Genomic DNA, 23,923 nt, shown 5'->3' with positions numbered 1-23,923 from the left:
CCCTCCTCCCTTTAAGATTAAGCGGGACATTATCCCACATGGCCGTAATTGCTTGTATGAACTACTTTAAAAAGGATTGGATTATATCTGGGCCAGCGTCCAAGGCTTACAACGCACTAACTGCTACATGACACGCTCGCGCGCGCCGGCCCCTGCGCACCCGCCTACAGGAGCCGACAGAGTGACTGTGAGGTCTCGGGTGGCGTTTCGGAGCCACCGAGCGGTCCCGCAAAGTCCCGTTGTGATCCCTAGACCTCATACACGCTCGCGACTCGGAAAAGTTACACCAAACAAGGCTCGCTGTTCAAAATTGGCTTTCGTCGTTATATTTGCTCCCACTGAATAAGAAAAGTCGTTTCAAGTGTCCATCTCCAAGCCTTCATCCAGCAATACAGAGATCCTTTGACTTCTGCTGGGTCAAACTACAAGGTGACATCTCCTCCAGTTTTTTTTCCCCCCCCCAACTATCAGCGCAACCTCCTCGCAGTTCAGCGTCACAAAATTCAATCGTTTTTTTTGGGACTGTGAGAAAGACTGGATCGGTCCAAATTGACAACATCTCCAGTTGCCCCGCCCTCCCCTTCCCTCAGCCGGCACCTCCCGATCCACCTCCCACCAGTTCCCCATAGCAACTCTGTCACTTGTGTCCAGCTCAGGCCTTAAGACTGCCACTTGCTCCCGGGATCCCATTCGCTCGCCTAAACTTTCCTCTCCTCTCAGCGTTGTGGTCCACTCTGACCTCCGTGCAGCATTTGACCCCATCGGCCATCAAATCCTTCCGCCGCGCCTCAAGACCAAACTCAACATCACCGGCTGTCCGGCGTCCTGGTTTCTGCCCCACCTAACAAACCGACAACAATTCATCCGCATCAACCGCCGCTCCTCCTCCGCAGCCCCTCAGGGTGTTCCCCAAGGTTGGGCGCTCGGTCCTCTCCTTTTCATCCTGTGCGTCCCTCCCATTGGCAACAGCAGCATCCATCATCGCGGTCTACGTTTTGTAAATAAAGATCGTGATACAATAAAAAAAACACAATGTTTGACCATCATGAAATGACTTCCAAGAATAGAAACAACGTGGTCAGGGCTTTCAAGGAGAAACACTTACTCGAAGAGAATTGTGGCAGACCGTCAGGGGCTCAAAGAATACGTATCGCAGCTATCAAATTGTTAATTCAGCTAGTGCGCATGTTTTTGGAATGTGAGACGGAAATCGGACTACCCGGAGAAAACCCACGCAGGGCGGGGGAGAACCTGCAAACTCTACACAGGAGGGCGGGGGCCGGTTTCGAACCCACGACCTCCGCACTGTGAGGCGGACGTGCTCGCCAGTCGAGGGCGGGGCCGGTTTCGAACCCACGACCTCCGCACTGTGAGGCGGACGTGCTCGCCAGTCAAGCGCCGTAACATCAATAAATTTGTTCCAAAATATATTTGACTGTATTTTCAAGATCCATCTAAATGTGTGTGAGCGTTAACGTGTTGCGCATTCATCCGGAATAGCTTTTTTTTATCACTTAATGCTTCGATAATCTTTCATCACTCTGATGGTACACAACAAAAGCACGTGCGCGCGCACCCCCAGCGGCTATTATCATAACTAATATGATAACGGGGAAGTAATCCGTCAGAATAACATGACAGGTGCGCGCCCGCACTAGGGGAGCTTGTGTACTGTCACTAGTAGCGTTAGCTTAGCTTCTCTTGGTCTTTCGGAGACAGTCGACAAACGAGTTTCCCGCCGCGGGAGCTCGTCCGCATGGGAGCAGAGCAAGCAACAGGTCACATGACTTCTTGTTGAAAACAACTGATCAGGAACATCACAACACGCGTTTGAGTGCAAGGGCAGCTTTCATCTTCTAGCGCGAGTGAGAGAGAGAGAGAGAGAGAGGGAGAGAGAGAGCGAGCGAGCGAGAGAGAGGGCTGCTGATCATGTGACTTGTGTAAGTAGGTCATGTGATCCCATCAGGCGGATTATTAGGGAATCATTGGAAGGATTTGTGGGGATAATTGAGACTGTGGATCATAATTGGAGAAGATTCCACTTTCATCTTGAGCCTTTCAGGATTACAAGACATCTGGACACACGCGCACGCGCGCGCGCACACACACACACACATACATATATATATATATGCTCACACACTCACGCAAAAACACACGCAGTCTTGTTATTAGAAGACAGCCCTCACTCTTTTTGCACTTTCCAAGAAGAAGAAGAAGTAACTGAGTGTTACACACGCACACAAAGCACATTTGAAGCCAACACAATTGGACTCTCCACACTTGTCGTCCTCGGCACTTTTGCAACAATCACCAACAAAGTTTGGACAGGCGCGGGCGCCACGGAAGGCCACGCGAGACAGCGGCGCACTGGAGAAATTGAAGACGACGACGCCGACGGCGTTATTGGATTGGCGCCACGCCGGCCGCCGGCAACACGGAATGAAAAGAGAATGAGATTTTGCAAAAGCAAAACTAAGTGGATTAAACAACATGCAACACAACAATAAGACAGCGGCTGGATTAGCGCTAAAGCGCAGATTAAACTCCATTATTCTTATTATTTGATTATTATCATTACTATTATTGTTATTTTTGGTCGGACCAATCAGCACGGTTAATCTTCTTCCACAGGCTTAACACACACACACACACACACACGCGCGCGCGTGCGCATGTTGCGTTTCTCTGCTTTTTAAAATCCATTTATCTTCCATCATCAAGAAAAGTGTGTGACGGTGACGGAAACACGGTGTCCTGTATTCGAAATCTCCCAAGTCTGGTCAGCGGCGAGCCAATTCCGTTGAAGCGCGGACGTTGGCGCTAAACGTCAATCAAAACAGAATGATTTGCAAATCAACCTCTATTGAAATGCATTGCACAACGAGGAAAAGATATGATCTATTTTTTTTTTTTTTTGGGGGGGAGGGAGCAAATAATCATTCACTTGGAATGTTGTGGCTGCAGCGCGTTCCAGGGAAGGATTATTTGCTTGCTTTGCTTATCGAGCGTCTTCAAAGTAGCTTGTTGACCGCGGCACGAAACGATCCCACGATTTGTTCTTGTATTTGCTCGTCATCCTCGTCAAGAGGCCCAACCAATCAGCAGCTCTTTGTGAGAAATTCTTTCAAATCCCAACCTACCTTCCCTTTGGCTTCGAAAAAGACATTAGCGTGTTAAATTGTTAGCATTTGGACAGCAGAGAGAGCGGGCCTTCCTCCAGAAAAGATTTGATGGCCCGATGACATAAACACACTGAGGCGAGGCGGCGGAATACCTTGTGGATTTGGAGGTGGTGCTCAGGGGGCGCCTCCTAAAAAAAGGGGGGCAACCCCTGCTGAAAAATAGAATCGCCTCCTTAGCTTGCTAGATGCTACACGCCGCGCCGTTGCTAACACGCTCAAAAACGACGCTCCCTCTTGTGTGCTTCGGTGACGTCGACTGTTGACTTACGTTGAGTTTGATGTTGACGGGTTGAGTTGGACTGACCTGATGTTTGGATGAGCAAAAAAAAACTTCATTTGATTCACACAACCAGAGCTCAGTTTGGCCACCTCTGGTTCAAATGGAAAGACAGATAGCGCGCCGTGTGACCGTGTGTGTTTTGTCGTGCTAGTAGTGATGTGACACGCGCGCAAAAGATCAAGATACACTAAGTGTGTGATTGTGGCAAGCTTGTCGAGTATTAGCAAACTTGTATTGTGTGCGTGCCGGCGTGCGACTTTAATCATGTTTTCGCCGCATGGACATAAAACATATTTGTCCAATCAGATGAGATTGTTGGTGAAATCTGCTTTGGTGATTGAAGTGGCGGGCGGCAAAGCTGATTTAGCTGCAACTTTAATCAAATCAAAGCAAACTTAGCGTTGGACTTCATCCCCCCCCCCCCCCCCCCCCGCGCCACCGCCTTTGTTTCACCTTCTTGTTCGCCAGGGTTCAGCCTGTCTGGGTTTACACAGCAAGCCGGTGAACGACACGTACAAGCGCTACGCTAGCATTGTCGCCGGCTAACGCTAATCACCGGAATCACTCACGTTACGGTTCCGGCCGCTAAGGCGGGGGTGGGCCTCCCCCAGGTGGGATGCGGGGAGGGGTTGCTTCCAAGGACGTCTTCACCAACTAACTCCCAAAATTGCCTGGTTACGAGGACAAAAATCAAAGACTTAGAAAAACAAATTCATAGAAAACAATCGGCTCAGCCCCGCCCGCAGCTCCGCACGCGCCCACACCAGGAAGACGCCAGATGGTTCCTCCTCTTGTCCAGTCCCGTCATATTTCTTGGCCCGGGCCGTTCACGTTTTCGGTGGGCTTTCTTTGGGTTTTTGGCGGCTTTCTAACTCGCTTCTCCAGCGGATCTGCTTTCCGTTGTGCTGCTTTTGTTGGCATTGGTGTTAGCTTGCTTTTTGTTTTGTTTTTTGTGCCGCATGTTTTGGTTGGATGTGCTGAGCTTCATCGTTTGTAAATAACAACTGTCACCTCGACGTACTGTATCTCGCTGAATATTAAAGTTAAATTTCAAAAGAGCAACTTTTTTTCTCAAAATATGACGCCTTTATTCAACCCCCCCGCCCACACACACACACACAAACACGCACACACTCGCGGAGGTTAATTTGAGATGGCGGTGTCTTATCGGCCTTCATTTCCTGATAACTTGTTAATTTTATTGTTTTTGCCTCCACGACGACGCGATTAGCGCCACGAGCCGCCACTCAAATCACTTAATGCGCCATTATTGAGGACAGGCGCGGGTGGGCGGTCGGGCGGGCGGGTTCGCGTGGCCTCCTTTCGCCAAATGACTGTTGATATTTGCTTTTAATTTAAGCAATCCACGACAAGACTCATTAACATGCTGCCAGATTAACGGCCCGCAAGCGGAGTTATCCGCCTCTTAATGCCTTTGACGGAGATAATCCCTGCTAACTTGGATTGCAGGCTACAATGAGATCAAGAGAACATGAAGAGACCCTTTTCCTCTTTCGCAGCACAATTTCACCTTTCGGGCGCCCTCAACAAGGAAGACGAGCTCGGCACTCCCGAGGGCCGGGGCCAAATTCGCTGAACCTTCCGCGAACGTCCTCAGATAACCCGGCCCAATGACTCCGCAACACACCTGCAGATTTAACGGCCATTGAAACGTTGAGGCGCCGCCTTGAGATACGAGCGACCCGATTTTTCGGCACCCTCCAATCACAGCTTTTGGGCTTCGATCAACCACACAGCGCTTGGCCTTTAGTCGACTCCTTTTGTATTTCTACTTCAAAATGTCTTCTGTTCTTTTTGCCTTTCAACGTTGTTTCGTAACCACGTGAAGCAGGGTCAGTCGCCTTGCGGGTTGATGAACCGCAGCAGCGTTACGGCCCGACCAGCGCTCGCCACACCGAGGCGTGTACGCAGGCGACGTAAGCACTCTCGCAGGCATATATTCTTTATCCTTGGCGAAAAACAACATCCTCCTGTGCCACTTTGGATAGCTGCGAAAGCCTTCTTGTTTATGATCAGTCTTTGTGTGCCCAACCAGGAGCTGGCAACCAGTCCGGGGCGCATCCCGCCGGATAGGCCACCGCACACCAACCGCCGAGAGCTGCAGAATTTTTAACTTTCTAAATAAGTGGGCAGAAAGGAGAGTTCCGGCTTTGACCTTTGAACTGCGGCTGACCCACTTTGTGACCCGAGTGTGAAAAGGTCAGGTGGGGAAAAAGTCAAGAAGCAACCAATCCACTTTCTGGCCACCTGCCTGCCTTCCACAGGAAGTGAGTATTGTTGCCGCCGCCGATGCTCGTGTCTGTTGGGAAATTAGCATAATGCTAATTAGCAAGATGCGGCGGCGCACATTGTCAAAGAAAAAGCAAGAAAATCCGAGGTCAGGTCAAGTCCAGGTGGCTCATTAGCCATTAGCGCCCATTAGCGCACGCCCGTTGGCGTTTGTCTGCGCTGGAGATTAGAGAAGCGTATGCAAATGAGGCGGCCAGGGGGCGGGCTCGCGCTCTTTAATTGAAAAAGTTTAATCCTTCAAAGCTCAAACTTGTTTACCTCCTGAATGAGGTTAATCTAGTGTGTGCGCTCATTTACATAAATGTGCATTTATGAATAATTAGTGGGACACCGACAGCCTCTGCGAGCGTGTGTGCGCGCGAGCGCGTGCGAGTGTTATGAGGGCGGGGGACGGGGGGGGGGGGGGGCTTCCATAGACGCGTGTCCAGACAATTGTTCAATTGTTCCCGTAGACAACAAAGCGGCGGAGCAACACACGTAACACAAAATGACACATGATGTACACAATGTACACAATCCACCCGTCTGCTGCCCGCCATGTCTTGAGCAAGAACAGTTCATTCAAAATGCAAGTCCGATGCTTCTTTTCAAATTCTCGACCACAAGACTTGCCAATGACTTTTCCCGTCACGGCCATTGCAGCGGTGCCTCCCCATCGGCTGGAGAACGTTCGCCAAGCTGGGCCTGGGCCGTCGCCCCCTCCGCATGAGATCAACTCCAAAGAAGTCCAAAAGCTCCAATCGCGCCCTTAACAATCTCCTGTCGCCACAGATGCCACTCGCCAGAGACGCCGACGTGGTCAAGAAGCGGACCGGTGGCCATCTTTTGCCTTTGAAGGTTGCTGGCTAAGGCCCTGAAATGCTTTCCTATGATACTGTGCACAAAAAAAAAAACAAAACAAGGCGAAATGTTCCAAAAGAGTGAAGATTTGAAAAGAAGACTCACACACATATGTGAACTGCTGTAATGTGGAGCTTCTCGTGTTAATCTCTGGAACTTTTTGCCGTTCCAGTTGGCTTTGCTCATTTTGGACAGTTTGGGCGGCTTTTGGTTCAGTTACGAAGGCACCTGGACAAAGTGCTGAAAAAGACTTTGACCTTTGAAGGCACAAGTCAAAAGTGAAATGGGTGTCGGTATAACGGGACAATCAATTCTTGCCGTTTGGCAGCAATCGATCGGATCCGAAACGTGATCCAAACGTGTCGTCTCTGCAGCAGGTAGACAAATACGGCCGCCCCCGAGGCCAAAGGTTGCCCGGATGAAAAGATGAAATCAAAGCTTTAATCTGAAGATTATTACATCAATCTGCTTCATCGTCGTTCTCTTCTTCAAATAGCGCTCGTAATCCCGCACGTCAACATTGCGATTTATTGTTCTTATTATGACGACGGTGACACGAGCGTCAACAACACGGAGCGCATTTTCACGCGAAAGGTCACGCCGGGTTCCTTGGTTAGGGTGCTCACACGATGATTGCACATCACAACAAGAGAAAAGACGAGAGCGGAGAGAAGATGACAGAAAGGCAGCACCCAAGTCAAATAGAACCCCCCAAAAAAAAAAAAGACTTTTTTTTTTCATATTGACCGAATCGTCATGGAAGAAGAAAGCAAAGGAAGGACTTGGAGTCGTGGATGTCTTCCACCACTCCCATTTGAATCTTGCGCCCAAGTGCTGCTCAAAAGTCAAAGACGACAGACGACACTAAAACCGAGTCAAAGGTCATCCGGGCAGCGGGGAGCAAAAACGGAACGACAAGTCAAAAAGCCTCCCGAAAAGCTTGCGCCACGGTGGAGCCTTTCGAACTGGAGCATTAAGGCTCCGATCTCTCTGTTGCGGTCAGAACCTGAGCTGCAACGTCGTGAACGAGCTGGGATGCTCTTTTGATCGAATCCGGTCCACATAATCAAATCTGAGCACATTTCTGTTGCTCCGAAGCAACGATCGGTCAGACCTGCTCCCTGCTGGTTTTGAGCGCAAGTCCAAAAAAAAAAAAAAAAAAAAGACAACAACAACCAGAACTTTCCCGACTCCAATCCAGACTTGTGTGTATGCCAAATGACCTGCTTTAATCCCGTGCATGTGCGCGCGTGTATATGAATGGTTTTAAAAAGCAATTAGAGTCAATCTTCTTATGAGATAATTAAAGCAAAATGAAGCTTGTTTTTATTTTTGCTTTAATCTCTTTTTGCTTTTTTTTTTTTTTTTTTCCCTGTCAGTGGAAGGCGGTCAAGTCGAAAGCGGCTCGCTAGCGCACGACACACACACACACACACACACACCGGCGCGCGGCTGACCGCAAGTGCCGCCTCTCGTCAGAAGTTTGAATGTATGCGGGAGGACGACAAAATGATTTTTGCTCACACGATGATTGTTAATTCTGGCATTTCATATCATCTCGAGTACATGTTGGGAGAAGTCTTTGGTTTGGTATTGCTGTTCAAAATGTCGTGGTTGACGGTAGCTTTTTTTTTTTGGGGGGGGGGGGAGGGGTGAAATGACGCTTACTGTGTGCCGTTGTGCAAATTCAACCTGGCAAAACGTTATTGGAGCGCAACTCAAATTGCACTTTGCTCATCGGCTTGAATATTGATGTTCAAATTGTAGTTGTCACTTTTTTGTTGTTTTGTTTGTGGGCTCGTCATAATGACGCTGAGCAAAAAGTACATGACTGCTACGCTTGCATTCATGATGTCATTCTACCCGCGACGCCACACATGTTTGTGTATCACGGCGATTAATGTACTCGACGATACTTCCAGTAGGAAGTGGGATGTATAAAAAGGATGACCCGTAATAAAAGTAGCAGTTTTGTGTGGGGGGGGGGGGGGGGTGGCTGGATGAAAATGGAAAAGTCTTAGTGAGTGGCAAGCAGCAGCAGCAGCAGCAGCAGCAGCAGCACAAATAATCCTGATCGGATTGAAAAATTCAAATTGGTGCAATTAATCCTCCCGGATTGACACGAGACATCAGGCCCCCCACCCGCCACAAACCCCCCGCCCTCCCCGTGGCCAGCTGGCCTCCCATTGGCCGCTGGCCTGATCCGCCACACGCCCGGAGGCCCATAAATGGGGCGTGTTAGGCGGGCGGGTCCCGATCGGTCCAGCTCTGTCTTTGTCGTCATCACCTTGGCCCCGGCGCACTTCGGCGCTCTTTGGTGCTCTTCGGCGCTCTTCGGCAAGTCTTTGGCAACTTTTTGGGCAATGTCGGAAGTGATGCAGGACAAGTCCAAAGTCAAGTTGTCATCTCCGGCCTTTCCCGACAAGCCCCGTCTTCACAGTTCGGGGTTCCGGTCCAAAGGCTTCGCCATCACGGACCTGCTGGGCCTGGAGTCCACGTCGGCGTCATCCGGAGGAGGCGAGCCTCAGGGCGGCGGGGGCGGCGGGGGCGGCGGCGGAGGTCTGGGCCAGAGTCTGGGGGGCGCCTTCTCCTTCCCGGGAGCGTCCCTCCCCCTGGGTCTGGGTTTCCTGTGCGGTCTGGCGGCCCAGCAGCCGCCCGGCTCGGCCGGAGGACCCCCTTGCTTCCTGCCGGGCCACCTGCCCCTCCTGCAGAGACCCGACGGCCACTTCATGCACGGCGCCGACCCCCACAGGGATGCCTTCTCCGGTACGCCCCGAGTGACCGCCAGACCGCTTTTCCCGCACGTCGCTCTTTGGTCTCCTTATTGTCGCGGTTGCGGTTTGACGGTTGGCGGTTTTGTGGCTTGCTCTGTTGTCAGATGAGGAGGTTCAGTCCGACCACAACGAGTCCAAAAGTTGTTCGTCTTCTCAGAAGAGGAAGAAGCGGCGCCACAGGTGACCACCGAACTTTTACTGGTCTTGCGTCTACGTTCACTGCGCGGATGACGAGGTCGTTCTTGAGCTGCTCAAGCGTCCGCGACGGTGTTGGGAAAGTTCATTTGCGACACAGTTCAAAGTTCAGCAATTATCAAAAGAACTCGTTGCCGTTCATAAATCCAGAAACGAAGCTTTCCCCGATGAGTTCTCGTGGTACGAATGCGCTTTAAGAAGAGATCCAAAGAATGCAAGAAAGCAAAAAAAAAAAATGAGTCAAGTGTGCAAATAGAGTTGGGTGTGAGTGATGACAAATGAGCAGCTTGGAAGTGGAAACCAATCAAGGAAGAAAAACGCGGCAGGGTTGACTGAAACATGTCAACTTTCTCACAACCTGCCGGAGCTCCTTAGGGAAGTTCTTGTCCCATCGGCTGACACGTTACACTTTGAAATATCCGCCAATTTGGAACCCCAAGAAATCCACAAGGCAAAATTGCAGAAATATTTCAAACGGCGACACTTGCCCGAAAAAACTCGACTTAACTAGTGAGAGAGAGAGAGAGACGGGCAGTAGAAGAGCTCGTGTATGCGCGTCACTCAACAACCGTCGTCTCCGGAATTGTTTCTTTTCAACTAAGGATGCAATCATTCAGTTCCGTTGATTTCTATCCCGACAATCCAACGGCATTCGTCTGCGGGGCGGCAAGTTGGCCCTTGGGGATGAAATGTTCCGTTTGAAATCGTTTCAAAAGGATTCGTTTCCAAGGTGCGGCCGACTTTTGACGAACGCCACTCTCTTTCCAAGCAAGCTTAGCATAGTTTAGCTCGCTAGCTTAGCTTAGCTCGCTAGCAGGAATCAAATGAGAGTGTCGAGTGGAGAAAGAGCAGAACGGCTTTTCCGGCATCCCCTGCGTTGGCTTCCGTAGAGCACGTTTGTCATCGGGTGAGACTTTTCCGGACGACTGCCTCATTTCTATCGGAGCGCGTCTTTGTTTGATTGCAAAGCAACACAGCAAAATGTGGACGGTCACACCGGATGAATTTCGGGCTCAAAAGGGACTGGATCCGTTTTAGGTGGTTGGGACAGAATGCTTACAGCGTTCGTTACGGTTGCATTATCATCTGAGCTTCCTTGAGAAAGCGTCCGAGGCAACTTTTCGGGGTCTTGGGAACACGCAAAGATGGCGTGGGCGCGGGCTAGCGCTAGCGAAGGACGGCTTCTTCAGCCGGCTTCTCTTCGGCCGTCCCAAACGTTGCGACTCGCCCGCTTCCCCAGGACCGTGTTCACGTCCCACCAGCTGGAGGAACTGGAGAAAGCCTTCCACGAGGCCCACTACCCGGACGTCTACGCTCGAGAGATGCTCGCCGTCAAGACGGAGCTGCCCGAGGACCGCATCCAGGTGACGCCGCGTACGATTCACAAATATCGCACGTTCAAGAAAACGTCAACCTCTCACATCAGCCGGACAAACGGTCGACATCTGTGTTGTGACCTCGCGGTTGATCTTGCGCCCTGGCAGGTGTGGTTCCAGAACCGGCGTGCCAAGTGGCGCAAGCGCGAGAAGTGCTGGGGCCGCAGCAGCGTGATGGCGGAGTACGGCCTCTACGGGGCCATGGTGCGCCACTCCATCCCGCTCCCAGAGTCCATCCTCAACTCGGCCAAGAACGGCATGATGGGATCCTGCGCCCCCTGGCTGCTCGGTGAGCCGCATGCACGTCAGTGGCACGCACACGCACCACACGCGCACCCACCCACACACGCCTTCTACACACACAAAAACCTCCTTCCCTTTTTTTATTTCGCTTTATTGGACGCTTTCGATTGTCCGCTGGTTTGAGTGCGATCGCCAACGGTTGTTCGTCTATGTGTGCCCTGCGATTGGCTGGCAACCAGTTAGGAGTGTACCTCACACTCGATATCCCTGTGCAAGAGGCAGAGATTGCAAAGGCAACCCCCCCCGAGTTGAATTTGCATGATGAGGTTTGTCAAAAATGACGATGTGTGAAAATGCTGACTGTGGCTGGAAGGCCGACTTTGACCAAAGGACAAGGCAACAAGCTTCCAGAGAGAAGGGAGACTTTTTAGAGTGGGGGTGGGAATTGTGTGATTTTGACCACAGAAAAACACACGCAGTATTTGAACAGATCATTTTGCCAAAAGTTGTCGCACTGCTAGTTGTAGCGCAGCGATAGTCAAGGTGCACCAAGTGGGCTCCCGCGAATCGAGAAAGAATCAACATTATGCAGCTCTTCTTTATCCTCTGCCAAGAACGACACCTATTAAGACTACTGCTGAGGAGTTGCGACGTCCCCCACCGGCTCAGTATATCCTGTATCGCCGCGTTGGTGTTATTCTGCCCCCAAGTGGCCAAGGCGCGCACATTGCAAGGAACAGCACATCATGTGAATTGAAGCTAACCATGGGACCAATGTCATGGCTGCGTGTTTTGCTCATAGCTGATGATATGGCATGCTATTAAAAAAAAAAAAAAAGAAAGAAAAATAATTGCCATTTTGAGGGTGGAAGGCCGAAAGGGATTCGGAGAATTCGTTTTCCTCATTTCGATGGAGAAAGCTGACTGGAGATGCAAGTGTTTCAAGTCATAAGCGTTGTCACGGAACAAATTCAACCTTTGCATGACAACAGGCTGAGCAAAACGTGGACAGAGTGGAACTCCTCGTTGCCTGCGCAAATGTCATCTTATCCTTCAAAATCAAAAAAAAAATAAATAAATAAAATTGTGAGATGGCGTCAAGTATTGGCTGCTTGTTGTCGTAGTGAATGAAGAAGTGGAAATCAATCAACGGAGCTTGTGGTGTGCTTGTCTTGTCAGGAATGCACAAGAAGTCTCTGGAAATGTCGTCCAAAAAGACGGCCGGGTCCTGTTCGGACCGATTGGACTCAAAGCATTCTTCTGATGCCTTCTGCCACACCCCCGACTCCGGGGAGCCGGAGCCTGAGGCCGTTGGGCGCCAGGAGGAAGATGAGGAGAACACAGAAGAGGAAGAGGAGGAGGAGGAAGAGGAAGAGCTGGAGGAGGAGGCCATGGATTTGTCCAGCTCCTCCAAACAGCAGCAGCAGGACGAGGCGGGCAGCCAACAGACGTGCTGAGGCTGCGGTGCAGCTGCAACAACCACCTGAGCACAGTCTGATCACCGCACGGCGCATCATGTTACCGGGGCGACGTCCAACCGAGACATCCCCCGCCGCCAGTGATGACAACCGCGCAGCAGTGCATCCCGTTACCACGGCGACAACTCAACCGCCACAACCTGTAACTGCGGCGACAGCTCATTCGTGACGTCAACCGTCACCGTAACAACCACCCGAAGCTTCCTGTCACCATAGCGACACCCTATAGAGCACACCCTCTGTCACCGTGACAGCAACCATGCGGCGCAACCTCATCACCGTCATGCCATCCTGTTACCGTGACAACCCACCGCAAACTCCGCCAATCCGGCGGCAGCAGCTCATCAACAAAGATGAGGCAACATTTGCACACAAGTGAAATAATTAGCCTCGAGCACAATGGCAAACGAATGCGAGTTGCTAATCGCAAGAAGCGAAGTGAGAATTCTGAGCCCGAATGTGATGCTAGCGATGTGTCAAAGTTGCCACTTGTTGAATCGCGATCATTCCTTACGAGCATGCGTTTACTCGAAATGATGGCTTGATTTTAATATTTAAGATGGAAGTTTTTATTACTGGGACAGCAGTAGCTGCAAAATAAAACACAAATATTTTTGGAATCTTGTTTTCTTTGGCAATTTGATCTCATCACTCTTTCATTCATTCACGTAGAGTTGGGCGAAAGCGATATATATCTATCTATAGATCTATATCTATATATATATACATACATATATATATATATTTTTTTTTTTTTCACCGTAGTTTTATTGAACGGTCTAAATTGTCCAAAGGTGTTACTGTTAGTACATATGGTTGTTCGTCCAATTCAGGGTGTACACCGCCTACTCCCCAACGACGGCTGGGAAAGGCTCCAGCACGTCCACAACCCTCATGAGGAGAAGCAGCTTCCATAACGGATGAATATTTGTTCCTTCAATTAAAAAAAAAAAAAAAACTAGTTTAAATTTTTTTTTTTAAAGTGTTGCCAATTGTGTTTTATTTTGAAGTATTAGCGGAAGCAATGGAAAAGCTTATGTGCTGTGGCTGTCAACATCACATCTGTTCGGGAGGACAGAAGCCGATTCTCACATTTCCTTTCTTGTTCTATTTAAACCGTCCTTGCGATCTCGCGAAACGTCATCAGTCCCGTTCCAAACCGAAAGTCCGAATAAAGCAAGAACGCATGAAATGCCCGGATGTTGTTCCTGTTAGCAATCTTAAATCAAGGATGCAAGGTTGCATATTTGACTGGCTAAATATCCCAAGATGCATTTCGAGCTGCTGTCACGGAAATAGGTCAGAAGCGGGCGGCAAGGGGGAGTTGCAAGTTGACAAGTGCGTTGCATTTCCTATTTACAAAAAGACTCGCGTGAAGAATATTTTCGCCGTCCTTCTTTGGGAGATCGAATTGGCGACTTGACGAGAGCGTACTCTGCCTTTTTCATTTTGAGGAACGGCCAAGGACTAAACAAGCTGACCGCGAGCGAACCGGCACCGAAGCTCCAAAGTGCTCCAGAATGAACGAGACGGCGGGCCTGCGCTTCCGGAGGCAAAACCGACATGAAGTCATCACCGACCACCAAGCCGAGCGCGTGCGCAAGGGCAACGGGTCAGGCGACTGCACGACGACGCGCCGCACAACACGTGACGTCACACAACCACACGTAACGCAACCAACGAGACTGAGTGACGTCAACACAACACACAACACCCAGTGACGTGCCCTGAGGCATTGACAGCAGTCACATTTATAAGGCAAACACCTATTTGGTATTAAATAAGATAAGATAAGAAAACCTTTATTAGTCTCGCAATGGAGAAATTCCCAATTCACAGCAACAAAGTTATGAAAGGAAGAAGTAGAACAACAAAATGAGCAGAGAGACATAAATAATAATAATTGGTACCCTCCCTGCCCCCTTTTTTACATCCATATTTGGCCAATTAACACAATTTTTTGCTGGAGGTTTTGAGAGAGCATACAGCAATTTCTTACTTCAAACTACGGCTACTATTATTAAGCGTAATTAAATAATCAAAGGTTTTTCATTTAAATTTTGAAATATTTGCTTCATAGTCTGAAGTCATTTGTGTCCGTCGTTAGTCTACGATTAATGTGCCATTGACATTTTCATTTGCGTCTCCGTCATTGCGCAGCCTCTCACCCTCATCTCGTCGTCCCACCTGTGTGTAGTTGGCGGTCACGATGTCACTTTCTGTTCCAGGACGTACAGCGGGCGTGTGTTTCGCGTGACTCTGCTGTCCGTGGGCGGCTTCTTGCTTTTGCCCCTGCTCGTCATCGTCCTGATCCTGGAGTCGCCCATCCAGCCCGACGTCCTCGTGTGAGTCCACGTGGTCACCACAACGGCCCTTTTGATACACGCTGGACCGGGAAAGTTCCTAAACTGGAAATGCCAATGCAGCGAATGGGTTAATGACTGCACTGGCAATCAGTGGCTCATTCCCCACTCGCCAAGCACTATCATCCGGCGGTGCGTGGAGAGTCACGCAGCGGTTCTTCCGTGACCGCGGTCGCAAGGCCTGACGCTGGCATGTCAACTCATCTTTTTCCCTTTCGCGTGAAACGCCAACGCCGCCAATGCATTCCAGTCCTCCAAAATAAAACGAGTGTTTGCAATGTGAGTCGGACAACTAATCGATCTTCAAATTCATCATTTACAAACCCCGCAGGTTGTCTGAATCCTTCCAATTTTAGCTGTCCGAATGACCGCAGGACTAACCAACACATAGTTGAACGCGAAGCAGCCCGAGAAGTGAACTCGTGCAAAGTAGTCGCGCTTCCTTGGCATCAAGAAGTAACTCTCACTCTAACAAGGTTCCTCGCTGACTGCAACGTCACTCCCTCTCCTGGCATATTGTGTACTTATTCGCTTTTCTTCATTATGACATACCCAATTGATGGACTAGCCAGTTTTCTGTGATAGCGAGGGTCCCCATGGTCATCATGCAACACGGGATATCATTGCTCCTTGGCCGTTGGTTACTTTTCAAGAAACACAGAGGACGCGCCAGCTTATCGGGGAGCAGCCCCTCCTGGCTACGCGTTCCGACGGTGCTTCAAAATGGCCGACGACGATGCCGTCTGTGCGTCCCGCAGACTGAAGGAGCCGCCGCCCATGTCAGGCTGCTGGGAAGCCAACCACAAGCTGCGTCTCGCTCGCAGACTCTACGAGGACGCCATTGCCGGACCCGAGTCCGTCGCCAACATCGGAGGTGCCAACGCCGCAAACGACAACATTGGAGGCGAAGCTAGCTTACTGGCTAACAGCTTGCCGTTGCTCTGCGTGCGAGTGTTTGTGCAGATGTTTTTTATAGCGGAACGGCAGACGGCAGGATCGTGAAGCTGATTGGTCGAAGGATTCACACGGTGGCCAGATTGGGAAAACCTCCCTGTGGTGAGGCAAAGCGTCCCAAAGATATCAACCGCCTCGCAAATGTCCTTACTTTGGAAGAAAAGCACAGCTGTTAGTTTTCAATGATGACGACAACAAATCAGCTCCAAACAGGTGGTTCTCCTTCCCAAAAAAAATGACACTGGGAAATTTTCCCCGAGGACGCGTACTGTTTGTGTTGAGGAGCGGTCAGTCAGTCAGCGTGTCTCCAGTTGGGTCTTTCCACATCAAGTGCGTTGGACCACTTCCTGTTTCTTGAGGAAACACGTTGACATCGCAGCATGGCTTGGGTTCCTTTCACAAAGCACGACTCTGTTAACCCCAAAATGAGGGAAACTCTGAGTTTTCCGTTTTGAAAAGGGAGCTAACTCAGACCAGAATGAGAGGGTTAACTCCACCCTGTTTCAGAGAGAGGGGAGGGCGTGAGGGGTTGGGGGAGCTGCGAGGATGCGCTTCTTGTGACTTGGCGTGTGCGCGTGCAGGGTCCCCGGAGGATGAGGTGACCTGCGGGAGGCCCCTGGGCATCCGAACGGGGCCCAACGGGACCTTATTTGTTGCAGACGCCTACTTGGGTATCTTCCAGGTCAATCCCAGCACAGGTGAGACCCACTCTGCCGTCAAATGACCAAGGCCTTTGTTGCCACTTTTTAAAATGATTATTATTTTTATGCCAGGTGAGTCGGTTCGGTTGGTGTTGGGAGGTCAGGAGGTGGGCGGCAAGAAGTTGCTGTTCATCAATGACCTGGCGGTGACACAGGATGGCAAGAAGGTGTACTTCACCTCCTCTAGCAGCAGATGGCAGCGGCGAGATTACCTCCACCTGGTCATGGAGGCCACGGCTGACGGACGGTATGGCCTAGCGCGGCGGAAGGGCTTTGGCGAGGGGCGGTCGCAGGGCGCGGGTGACTTCTACTTCCCGTCAGGGTGTTGGAGTTCGACACGGAGAGCGGAGAAGTCAGCGTGGTCATGGACAACCTGCGATTCCCCAACGGCATCCACTTGCTTCCTGACGAGGAGTCCGTCCTGGTGGTGGAGACCACCATGGCCCGAATACGCAGGTAAAATTGGCAAGTACTCAGTCTGACTGGAGTCAAGTCACGTGACCGGAGTCACCTCTGGCCACCAGTAACTGGTGGGTACCAGTAACTCTGGGACTTTGCGGTAGGGTCCACGTGGCGGGACTGAACAAGGGCGGCATGGACACGTTCATGGAGAACCTTCCTGGTTTCCCCGACAACATCCGGCCCAGCTCCAGCGGCGGCTACTGGGTGGCTATGTCCGCCGTGCGCCCCAACCCCGGATTTTCCATGTTGGACTTCCTGTCGCAGAGACCCTGGATCAAGAAGTTACTCTTCAAGGTATACCCCCCGACACCAACCCCCATGCAGACCGACCGGCGAGATCTGAAGCGTGACCGTTTCCCCTCCGCCACCCTCCCCCAGCTCCTGAGCCAGAACGCCATGATGAAGTTGGTCCCTCGTTACAGCCTGGTGGCCGAGCTCCACGACGGCGGCATCTGCTCGCGGAGCTTCCACGACCCCGACGGGCTGGTTGCGGCATACGTGAGCGAGGCGCACGAACACAACGGGAGCCTTTACCTGGGGTCCTTCCGATCGCCTTATCTCGCCAAACTGGACCTGAGCCTCGTGTGATCGCGTGGCCCACACCGAGGCGTCAATCAAGTCCCTCCATTATTTGTCGCCTGGGATCTCGTCATGGACCCAACAGTCTCTCTTTGGAGTTTTGCATCACCGTCAAACTCGCCCTTCCTTCATTCCCTCTTTCATTTCCTCACTTCCATTTTGTCTTGATGTGCTATGAGAATCTAAAAAGACTGTCGGGCTTAAGTTGAAAAACGACGTACAGTATAAAATTGTCCGTTCGCGTCGGGAGTCAACGACGATGCCGCCCGCACACCAAGAGCAGCTCTCGGACATGTGTCGTGGATGGGCGGGGCTTGTACGGGGGTTTGAAATATCAGTCCAATCAAACCTACGCGAGTCCCCGTCCAGAGCAAACTGTGAACAAACAAGAGAAAAAGTGAACCCAGGTGAATGCTGAGAGACGATGTATTCAGTTTGCGCCGAATACAATAAATTCAAAAGAATGTGCGCAGACTTTGAAAAGTCACGACTGATGCGATTTCTTTCGTCTGCATTGCTATTAGCATTAGCGGCCTGCGGGTCTTATTGTTGATGACAACCCGGCACGACGGCCGCTCAGAGGAATTGAGCGGCTCCGGTCAAGTCACGGGAGGAGCCGGACATTATACCAAGAATGCCCGAAGCTCCGGTCTGATAACGGGAGAGAGCCTTTTCGTTTTCAAAAATTAACGTTTACGTCCGGTTCGCTGTAGCTCATTCTCTAACAGCGAAATTTAGACCGAGACCTGCGCAACATAGACCGCGAGCTAAACAAGGTTGCGGCATAAGCGCCATCGCCGCGCGACCCAGGCGCGTAGTCGACTAACGAAATTGAGCTCGCCGTTCGGACATCACGGCGGAGACTTTGCACGTGGTCACAAAGGGCGCGAGTTGTTGTCTTCTCTGGCGAAAAGAAGCTTTATGACATCACAAAGGCGTCAAAGCACTCGCGGCGAGAGCGCCTGCCGACGCTTTGGCAAGAGAAAAAGTCAAGAGCAGCGCAACGATGGAGATGGAGAGCTACTCCATCAAGGCGGAGGTCATCCTCCCGACGGTGCAGAAATATTTTGAGCGCATCCCGCCGGCGCGGTGGAGCATGCTGGCGGCGGGGACCATCGACTCCGCCACGCAGGTCGTCCTGGCGGACATGTGCACGGATATCATGCAGAAACTCTGCGCCGACACCATCCGAGTCATCATCCCGGAGTTTAAAAGCCGCACTCAGAGCGCCGACAAGAAAAGGATGAAGCTGAAAGTGGAGGGCGGACTGAGCGCGGCATTCGCCTTGGCACTCGGCGTCCAGGAGCAGTCGAGTAAGAGCTCCCAAAAGCTGGACTCCCTCTTCAAGAGGGAGGTCTCGCAAAGGGTCAATCACATTTTGTCGGCGGCCACCGGCGCCGACAGTCAGCTGGTGCCGCTGATTTACATCCCGGGAACCTTCACCAAGATCGAAGTTCTGGCCAAGATGGTGCTGCTGGCCTGCGGCGCCCTCAAGGTTTATTTGGGCAAGATGGCCGCGTACAGCAAGTGTTTCCGACCGTGTTGTCGGCAAAAGAAAAGACCGGAACCCCCTTGTGACTCCAAGAACAACGTGTGTATTTTCAACCAGGAAGAAACCACGGAGGCGGCGGTGAACATCCTCCGCAAATGGACCGAAAGCGAGGACGAGTCCCTTTCACTCAGGACAAATCGGGAACTGAAGAAAACAGCGGCTGAAATTGTGACGACCATCATCAATGACCTGCACTACCCGGACTCCTCGGAGGACGAGGAGCCCGGTTGCTCATCGACGCCTCATTTCAATCTGGGGCTGATCAAAGATCAACTGTGCGAGTTCTTTGCATCCTGCACGTCGCATGCGAGCAACGGCGAGTCTTGTCGCAAACGCAACTTTTGGAACTTTTGCCAAAAGACTTTCGAGACGTTGACCTCTGAGCTGGAGAAGGTCCGCTGTCGCTGCATGCGTATGCGCTGGGAAGAAGACATTTGTCTGCCCGGCAGCGCCCTGCGGACCCCCGAGCCCGACGTCGAGCTCGGCTTCCGGGGAGTCTGGCCGGGCGCGAAGGACATCTTCCACAAGGTGGCGCTGCCGGCCGGGGATACGAACGTGGACGTGGACACGTTGCGACACAAAGCCGACAAGTTCTCCCGAGAGCTGGCCGACAAAATCTGCCATTACGTGACCGCCGATCGGACCGCGATCCGGTCGGCTGCGGTGTGGAGGCGCATCTCGGAGCCGCTCCTTTTGGAGGTGTACGAGGCCAACGCGGAGGATCTCCGAGTTCTGCGAACGATGGCGGAAGACAGCGCGGCAAAGTTTGTCCAGCAACTGCTCCTCTGGCTCAAGATGGAGCCGGTGACGCGGGGGAACCACACCAATCAAGTCTACGGTTGCTTGAACGACATCGACGAGCTCATCGCCGGCACCTTGATCCCGCCCAAAATTCCGGTCGCGTGTCTCCTGGATAGGAACGGACCTCGGCCGAAGACCCCGCCCGCCAACGAGGAACCCGCCGACGAGCCGGGTTACTCCCAGCGGTACGCGTGGGCATCCTCACACCGGCCCTCAAGTCTGGAGATCAACACCGGGACCCCGGGGCCCCAACATGGGCAAGAGTTTGTCGTCTTGGATGAAATATGGAGCTAGAGGAGCCGAAATACGGCCGCAAGGAGAAAATCGGACAATGGTTTCAAATTCACCTCCTTCGACAGCAAAGACTAGCACAGGCAACCTAACATGTACAACGGTGCAAACATTTGGGAGCAACGGATGAGACCCCAAGACAAGCTGCCGGCGTCAACTAGGCGACATAAATGTGCAACTGTTAACCCATTCACTCCCAAAGACGTTTTTAAACGTCTTTTCGGACTTGGTCCAGAATTGTCCGGTACTGAATGAGTTAAAAGAGCAAAAATGTTGCCGTTTCATCAGAAAAGCAAAATCCATTATGATGTCACGGTATGCGGGTACATGAAATCGTACTATGGCCCCCCCCCCCCCTCTCTCTCGGGACGTTTGGGAGTCGCATGCGATTCTCCCAAGACGACAGCGGCGACGTCAGATCATTGGAATGCATCGCACACAATGACATAATGAAGCGCTGGCATTGTCTAAAAGCCTTGCGACATCATCGCCGCGCGGTCACAAAAACCGCCAGATGTCGTCTACTCTGATGACAAGCTTTGTGACGTCACAAAGGCGTCAAAGCACCCGCGGCAGCGAGAGCGGCCGCGCCGACGCTTCGGGAAGGGACGAGTCGGCGACGGGGAAAACCATGGAGATGGAGAGCTACTCCATCAAGGCGGAGGTCATCCTCCCCACGGTGCAGAAATACTTTGAACGCATCCTGCCGGCGCAGTGGAGCATGCTGGCCGCCGGGACCGTGGACTCGGCCACGCAGGTCATCCTGGCGGACATGTGCACGGACATCACGCAGAAACTCTGCGCCGACACCATCCGAGTCATCATCCCGGAGTTTAAGCAGCACATTCAGAGCGCCGACAAGAAAAGAATGAAGCTGAAAGTGGACAGCGGACTGAACAGCGCCTTCGCCACCGCGCTCAGCGTGCCGGAGCAGCGGAGCAAGAGCTCGCAAAAGCTGGACTCCCTCTTCAAGAGGGAGATCTCAAAGAGGGTCAATCACACGTTGTCGGCGGCCACCAGCCCCGACAGTCAACTGGTGCCGCTGATTTTCATCCCGGGAACCTTCACCAAGATCGAAGTTCTGGCCAAGATGGTGCTGCTGGCCTGCGGCGCGCTCAAGGTTTACCTGGGCAAGCTGGCCGTCTACGCCAAGTGCTTCAGGCCGTGCTGGCGCCAAAAGAGCGCGCGGGAACCTCCCCGCGAGTCCAAGTGCGGCGACGTGTGTTCTTTCGACCGGGAAGAAACCACGGAGGCGGTGATGAACATTCTCCGCAAATGGACCGACGGCGCGGACGAGCCGCTCTCGCCCGGCGCCAGCGGCGAACTGAAGAAAACGGCGGCGGGGATCGTGACGACCATCATCAACGACCTGCACTACGCCGAGCCGTCGGAGGACGGGCGCCTTCGCTCTTCCACGCCTCATTTCAATCTGGGGCTGATCAAAGATCAACTCTGCGAGTTCTTCGAATCCTGCGTGTCGCCCAACGGCAGCAACGAATCGTCTCGCAAGCGCCACTTTTTGAACTTTTGCCAAAAGAAGTTTGACGAGCTGACCTTTGAACTGCAGAAGGTCCGCTGTCGGTGCATGCGCATGCGTAAGGAAGAGGAGGCGTCCCGACGCGGGACTCCGGCAGCGGACGCCGATAAGGAGCTCAGCTTCCAGGGAATCCGCTCGGGTCTGGAGGACGTGTTCCACAAGGTGGCGCCGCCGCCCGGGGGCGTCGCCATCGACGTGGACGCGCTGCGGCACGAAGCGGACAAGTTCTCGGTCGACCTGGCGGATAAAATCTACCATTACATGACCGCCAACCGCACCACGGTCCAGTCCGACGCGGTGTGGAGGCGCTACTCGGAGCCACTCATCTTGGAGGTGGACGAGGAAAAACCGGAGAACATCCAGGTTCTGCATAAGATCGTGGAAGACACCGCCACCAAGTTTGTCCAGCAACTGCTCCTCTGGCTCAAGATGGAACCGGTGACGAGGAAGAACCACGCCGACGAGGTCTACGGTTGCTTGAAGGACATCGACACGCTCATCGCGGAAAGCGTGCACCCGCAACCGAAGGAGGAGCGGGACTCCAACGACGCCGGGCCCGAGAGGCCGAACTCGCGCCTCCGCAACGGGTCCCTACCTTCCGCGCGGGAGGAGACGGTCGTCGCGGAAACCGGGAACAGCCCAAAGCCGTCGGAGACGGACAGCGCCCGATCCAAGACTCCGCCCTCCGGCGTGGTCCGCGTCGCTTGGCCGTCGCCCTTCCGCTCGCATTCGGCGCAGGAGAAGCGTTTGGGCGCCGACGCGGCGGCCTCGCAGCCCAAGACCTTGTCCTCGGAGGCGACCCCGGCCCGCTCGGCCTCCGTCCTGGAGGAGATGGTCACGTCGCTGGTGGCGGTGCTCGTCGTGCAGCTCCTGACGCACCTGCAAAAAAAACACAAGGCGACGCTTCTCTCCCGCGACACTCTGCCGATCATCCAGCGGCTGTCCAAGAAGGTGCTGCAGGACCCGCGCTTGTGCGCCATCACCGAGTCCGACATTTACAGCGTCAACAAGGTGATGGACGCCGTGGTCAAGGAGCTGCTGCGAGACGCCTGCGCGCGCCGGCCGCCGGAAGCGCTTCTGTCCGACGAGCTGGCTTTCGACACCCCCCTCCTCAAGCTGCTGATGCTCAACTTAGAAGCGCTAAAAGCACCGAAGGACAGGACACCAAAGTTACTTTGTGCTGCCCGGGGGGCTTTCTTTCGGACCTTCTGTACGCGGCCCTCCGGCAGCAGGAAGGAAATCCGGCCACGCGATGAAACGGTTTCGGAGTCGAGCGCCGGCGTATAAAAAAAAACAAAAGAGGACAATATTGTGGTCATCCGACGGAACCAAAGCTGACACTTGGCATTTGAGAAGGAACGTGCAATCATGATGGACGGGTGCGAAATATTTTTGCGCTCAACTCCATGGCCGTTTGTTTCTGTTCTACGTAGCAACAGAGGAATGATACTTTTGTTTTTTTACACCACAGTCGAGGGTGGGTGTGGGTGTTTGTGTTCACACGTGTGTGTCTTCTGTGTTCAGTTCAAGTGTATTTTACTGTCCCAAAGGGATACAAGGTAAAAGACAAGACACTCGTCTTTTCTTGGTACCTCTAACTTAGGAAATTAGTTGGTTGTGGAAGAAAGTGCTTAACTAGAAAACTTTGTAAGTCGAGACGCGTTTTCCATGCAAATGCCCTGATCCGTTCCAAGCCCCGTCAAAATTCAGACATAAAATGTTTTCTGAAGCATAAAGGTGCATCAAAATATGTAACAAATACATGTTGCAATTTGATTACTGCACGATAAATGAGAGTTGTGCAGAATGTAAAAAAACAAAACGAATAAAAATGATGGTCATTTAAAACTTTGAACTGCGTCCTCATCCGCGTTTTGCCCTCTTTAGTTCATGTTGTCTCTCAGAAGTGTTTTTTGGCCTTTTTGTCAAGAACTGATTCGAGGACGTTTGCTTTTGTCGGTTTTTAATCCTTCGAAAATGTCCAAGGCAAACATCAGCATCG

The 23,923-nt window shown here is 52.2% G+C and overlaps 4 protein-coding genes across 8 annotated transcripts; all 4 read left to right on the top strand.

Moving 5' to 3' along the window:
* The first annotated feature begins 8,856 nt into the window (after positions 1-8,856).
* vsx1 (visual system homeobox 1 homolog, chx10-like) lies at positions 8,857-13,301 on the top strand. Of its 3 annotated transcripts, none has more exons than XM_086122752.1 (5): positions 8,857-9,381; positions 9,494-9,569; positions 10,825-10,958; positions 11,069-11,249; positions 12,383-12,625. In XM_086122752.1, the coding sequence occupies exons 1-5, from the start codon at positions 8,979-8,981 to the stop codon at positions 12,465-12,467; spliced, it is 879 nt and encodes a 292-aa protein (XP_085978878.1). In that variant the 5' UTR covers positions 8,857-8,978; the 3' UTR covers positions 12,468-12,625. The 3 variants fall into 3 exon arrangements, with proteins under 3 accessions (XP_085978878.1, XP_085978877.1, XP_085978876.1); XM_086122751.1 differs by having other exon boundaries at positions 8,858-9,381; positions 10,825-10,948; positions 12,383-13,301; XM_086122750.1 differs by having other exon boundaries at positions 8,858-9,381; positions 10,825-10,948; positions 11,069-11,264; positions 12,383-13,301.
* A 449-nt stretch (positions 13,302-13,750) lies between these two features.
* On the top strand, positions 13,751-18,227 carry apmap (adipocyte plasma membrane associated protein). Of its 3 annotated transcripts, none has more exons than XM_086121964.1 (10): positions 13,751-14,019; positions 14,136-14,348; positions 14,910-15,026; positions 15,803-15,918; positions 16,008-16,100; positions 16,580-16,696; positions 16,772-16,946; positions 17,021-17,155; positions 17,263-17,455; positions 17,540-18,227. In XM_086121964.1, the coding sequence occupies exons 2-10, from the start codon at positions 14,245-14,247 to the stop codon at positions 17,747-17,749; spliced, it is 1,260 nt and encodes a 419-aa protein (XP_085978090.1). In that variant the 5' UTR covers positions 13,751-14,019; positions 14,136-14,244; the 3' UTR covers positions 17,750-18,227. The 3 variants fall into 3 exon arrangements, with proteins under 3 accessions (XP_085978090.1, XP_085978091.1, XP_085978092.1); XM_086121965.1 differs by having other exon boundaries at positions 13,752-14,019; positions 14,136-14,293; XM_086121966.1 differs by lacking the exon at positions 13,751-14,019 and having other exon boundaries at positions 14,026-14,316; positions 14,879-15,026.
* A 491-nt stretch (positions 18,228-18,718) lies between these two features.
* Positions 18,719-20,722, top strand: LOC147198852 (uncharacterized). Its single transcript, XM_086122403.1, has one exon. The coding sequence runs from the start codon at positions 18,747-18,749 to the stop codon at positions 20,385-20,387; it is 1,641 nt and encodes a 546-aa protein (XP_085978529.1). The 5' UTR covers positions 18,719-18,746; the 3' UTR covers positions 20,388-20,722.
* Positions 20,723-20,770: 48 nt separating this feature from the next.
* LOC147198851 (uncharacterized) lies at positions 20,771-23,609 on the top strand. The gene has a single exon (XM_086121963.1). The coding sequence runs from the start codon at positions 20,899-20,901 to the stop codon at positions 23,206-23,208; it is 2,310 nt and encodes a 769-aa protein (XP_085978089.1). The 5' UTR covers positions 20,771-20,898; the 3' UTR covers positions 23,209-23,609.
* The last annotated feature ends 314 nt before the right edge of the window (positions 23,610-23,923 follow it).

Source organism: Hippocampus guttulatus, chromosome 10, assembly GCF_054856545.1.
Source record: "Hippocampus guttulatus isolate MCC_2025c chromosome 10, RoL_Hgut_1.0, whole genome shotgun sequence".
Taxonomy (NCBI): Eukaryota; Metazoa; Chordata; class Actinopteri; order Syngnathiformes; family Syngnathidae; genus Hippocampus; species Hippocampus guttulatus.
This window is presented reverse-complemented; position numbering and strand designations above follow the sequence as displayed.

What these genes read in the sequence shown, in the direction of transcription:
- vsx1 (XM_086122750.1), top strand. Translation starts at nt 8,979, where the DNA reads ATGTCGGAAGTGATGCAGGACAAGTCCAAAGTCAAGTTGTCATCTCCG. An exon ending in CCACAGGGATGCCTTCTCCG is followed by an intron (nt 9,382 to 9,493) that starts GTACGCCCCGAG and finishes CTCTGTTGTCAG; the next exon opens with ATGAGGAGGTTCAGTCCGAC. An exon ending in GCTCGGTGAGCCGCATGCAC is followed by an intron (nt 11,265 to 12,382) that starts GTCAGTGGCACG and finishes TTGTCTTGTCAG; the next exon opens with GAATGCACAAGAAGTCTCTG.
- apmap (XM_086121966.1), top strand. Translation starts at nt 14,202, where the DNA reads ATGAACGAGACGGCGGGCCTGCGCTTCCGGAGGCAAAACCGACATGAA. An exon ending in GAGGCCACGGCTGACGGACG is followed by an intron (nt 16,947 to 17,020) that starts GTATGGCCTAGC and finishes ACTTCCCGTCAG; the next exon opens with GGTGTTGGAGTTCGACACGG. An exon ending in ACCATGGCCCGAATACGCAG is followed by an intron (nt 17,156 to 17,262) that starts GTAAAATTGGCA and finishes ACTTTGCGGTAG; the next exon opens with GGTCCACGTGGCGGGACTGA.
- LOC147198852 (XM_086122403.1), top strand. Translation starts at nt 18,747, where the DNA reads ATGGAGATGGAGAGCTACTCCATCAAGGCGGAGGTCATCCTCCCGACG.
- LOC147198851 (XM_086121963.1), top strand. Translation starts at nt 20,899, where the DNA reads ATGTCGTCTACTCTGATGACAAGCTTTGTGACGTCACAAAGGCGTCAA.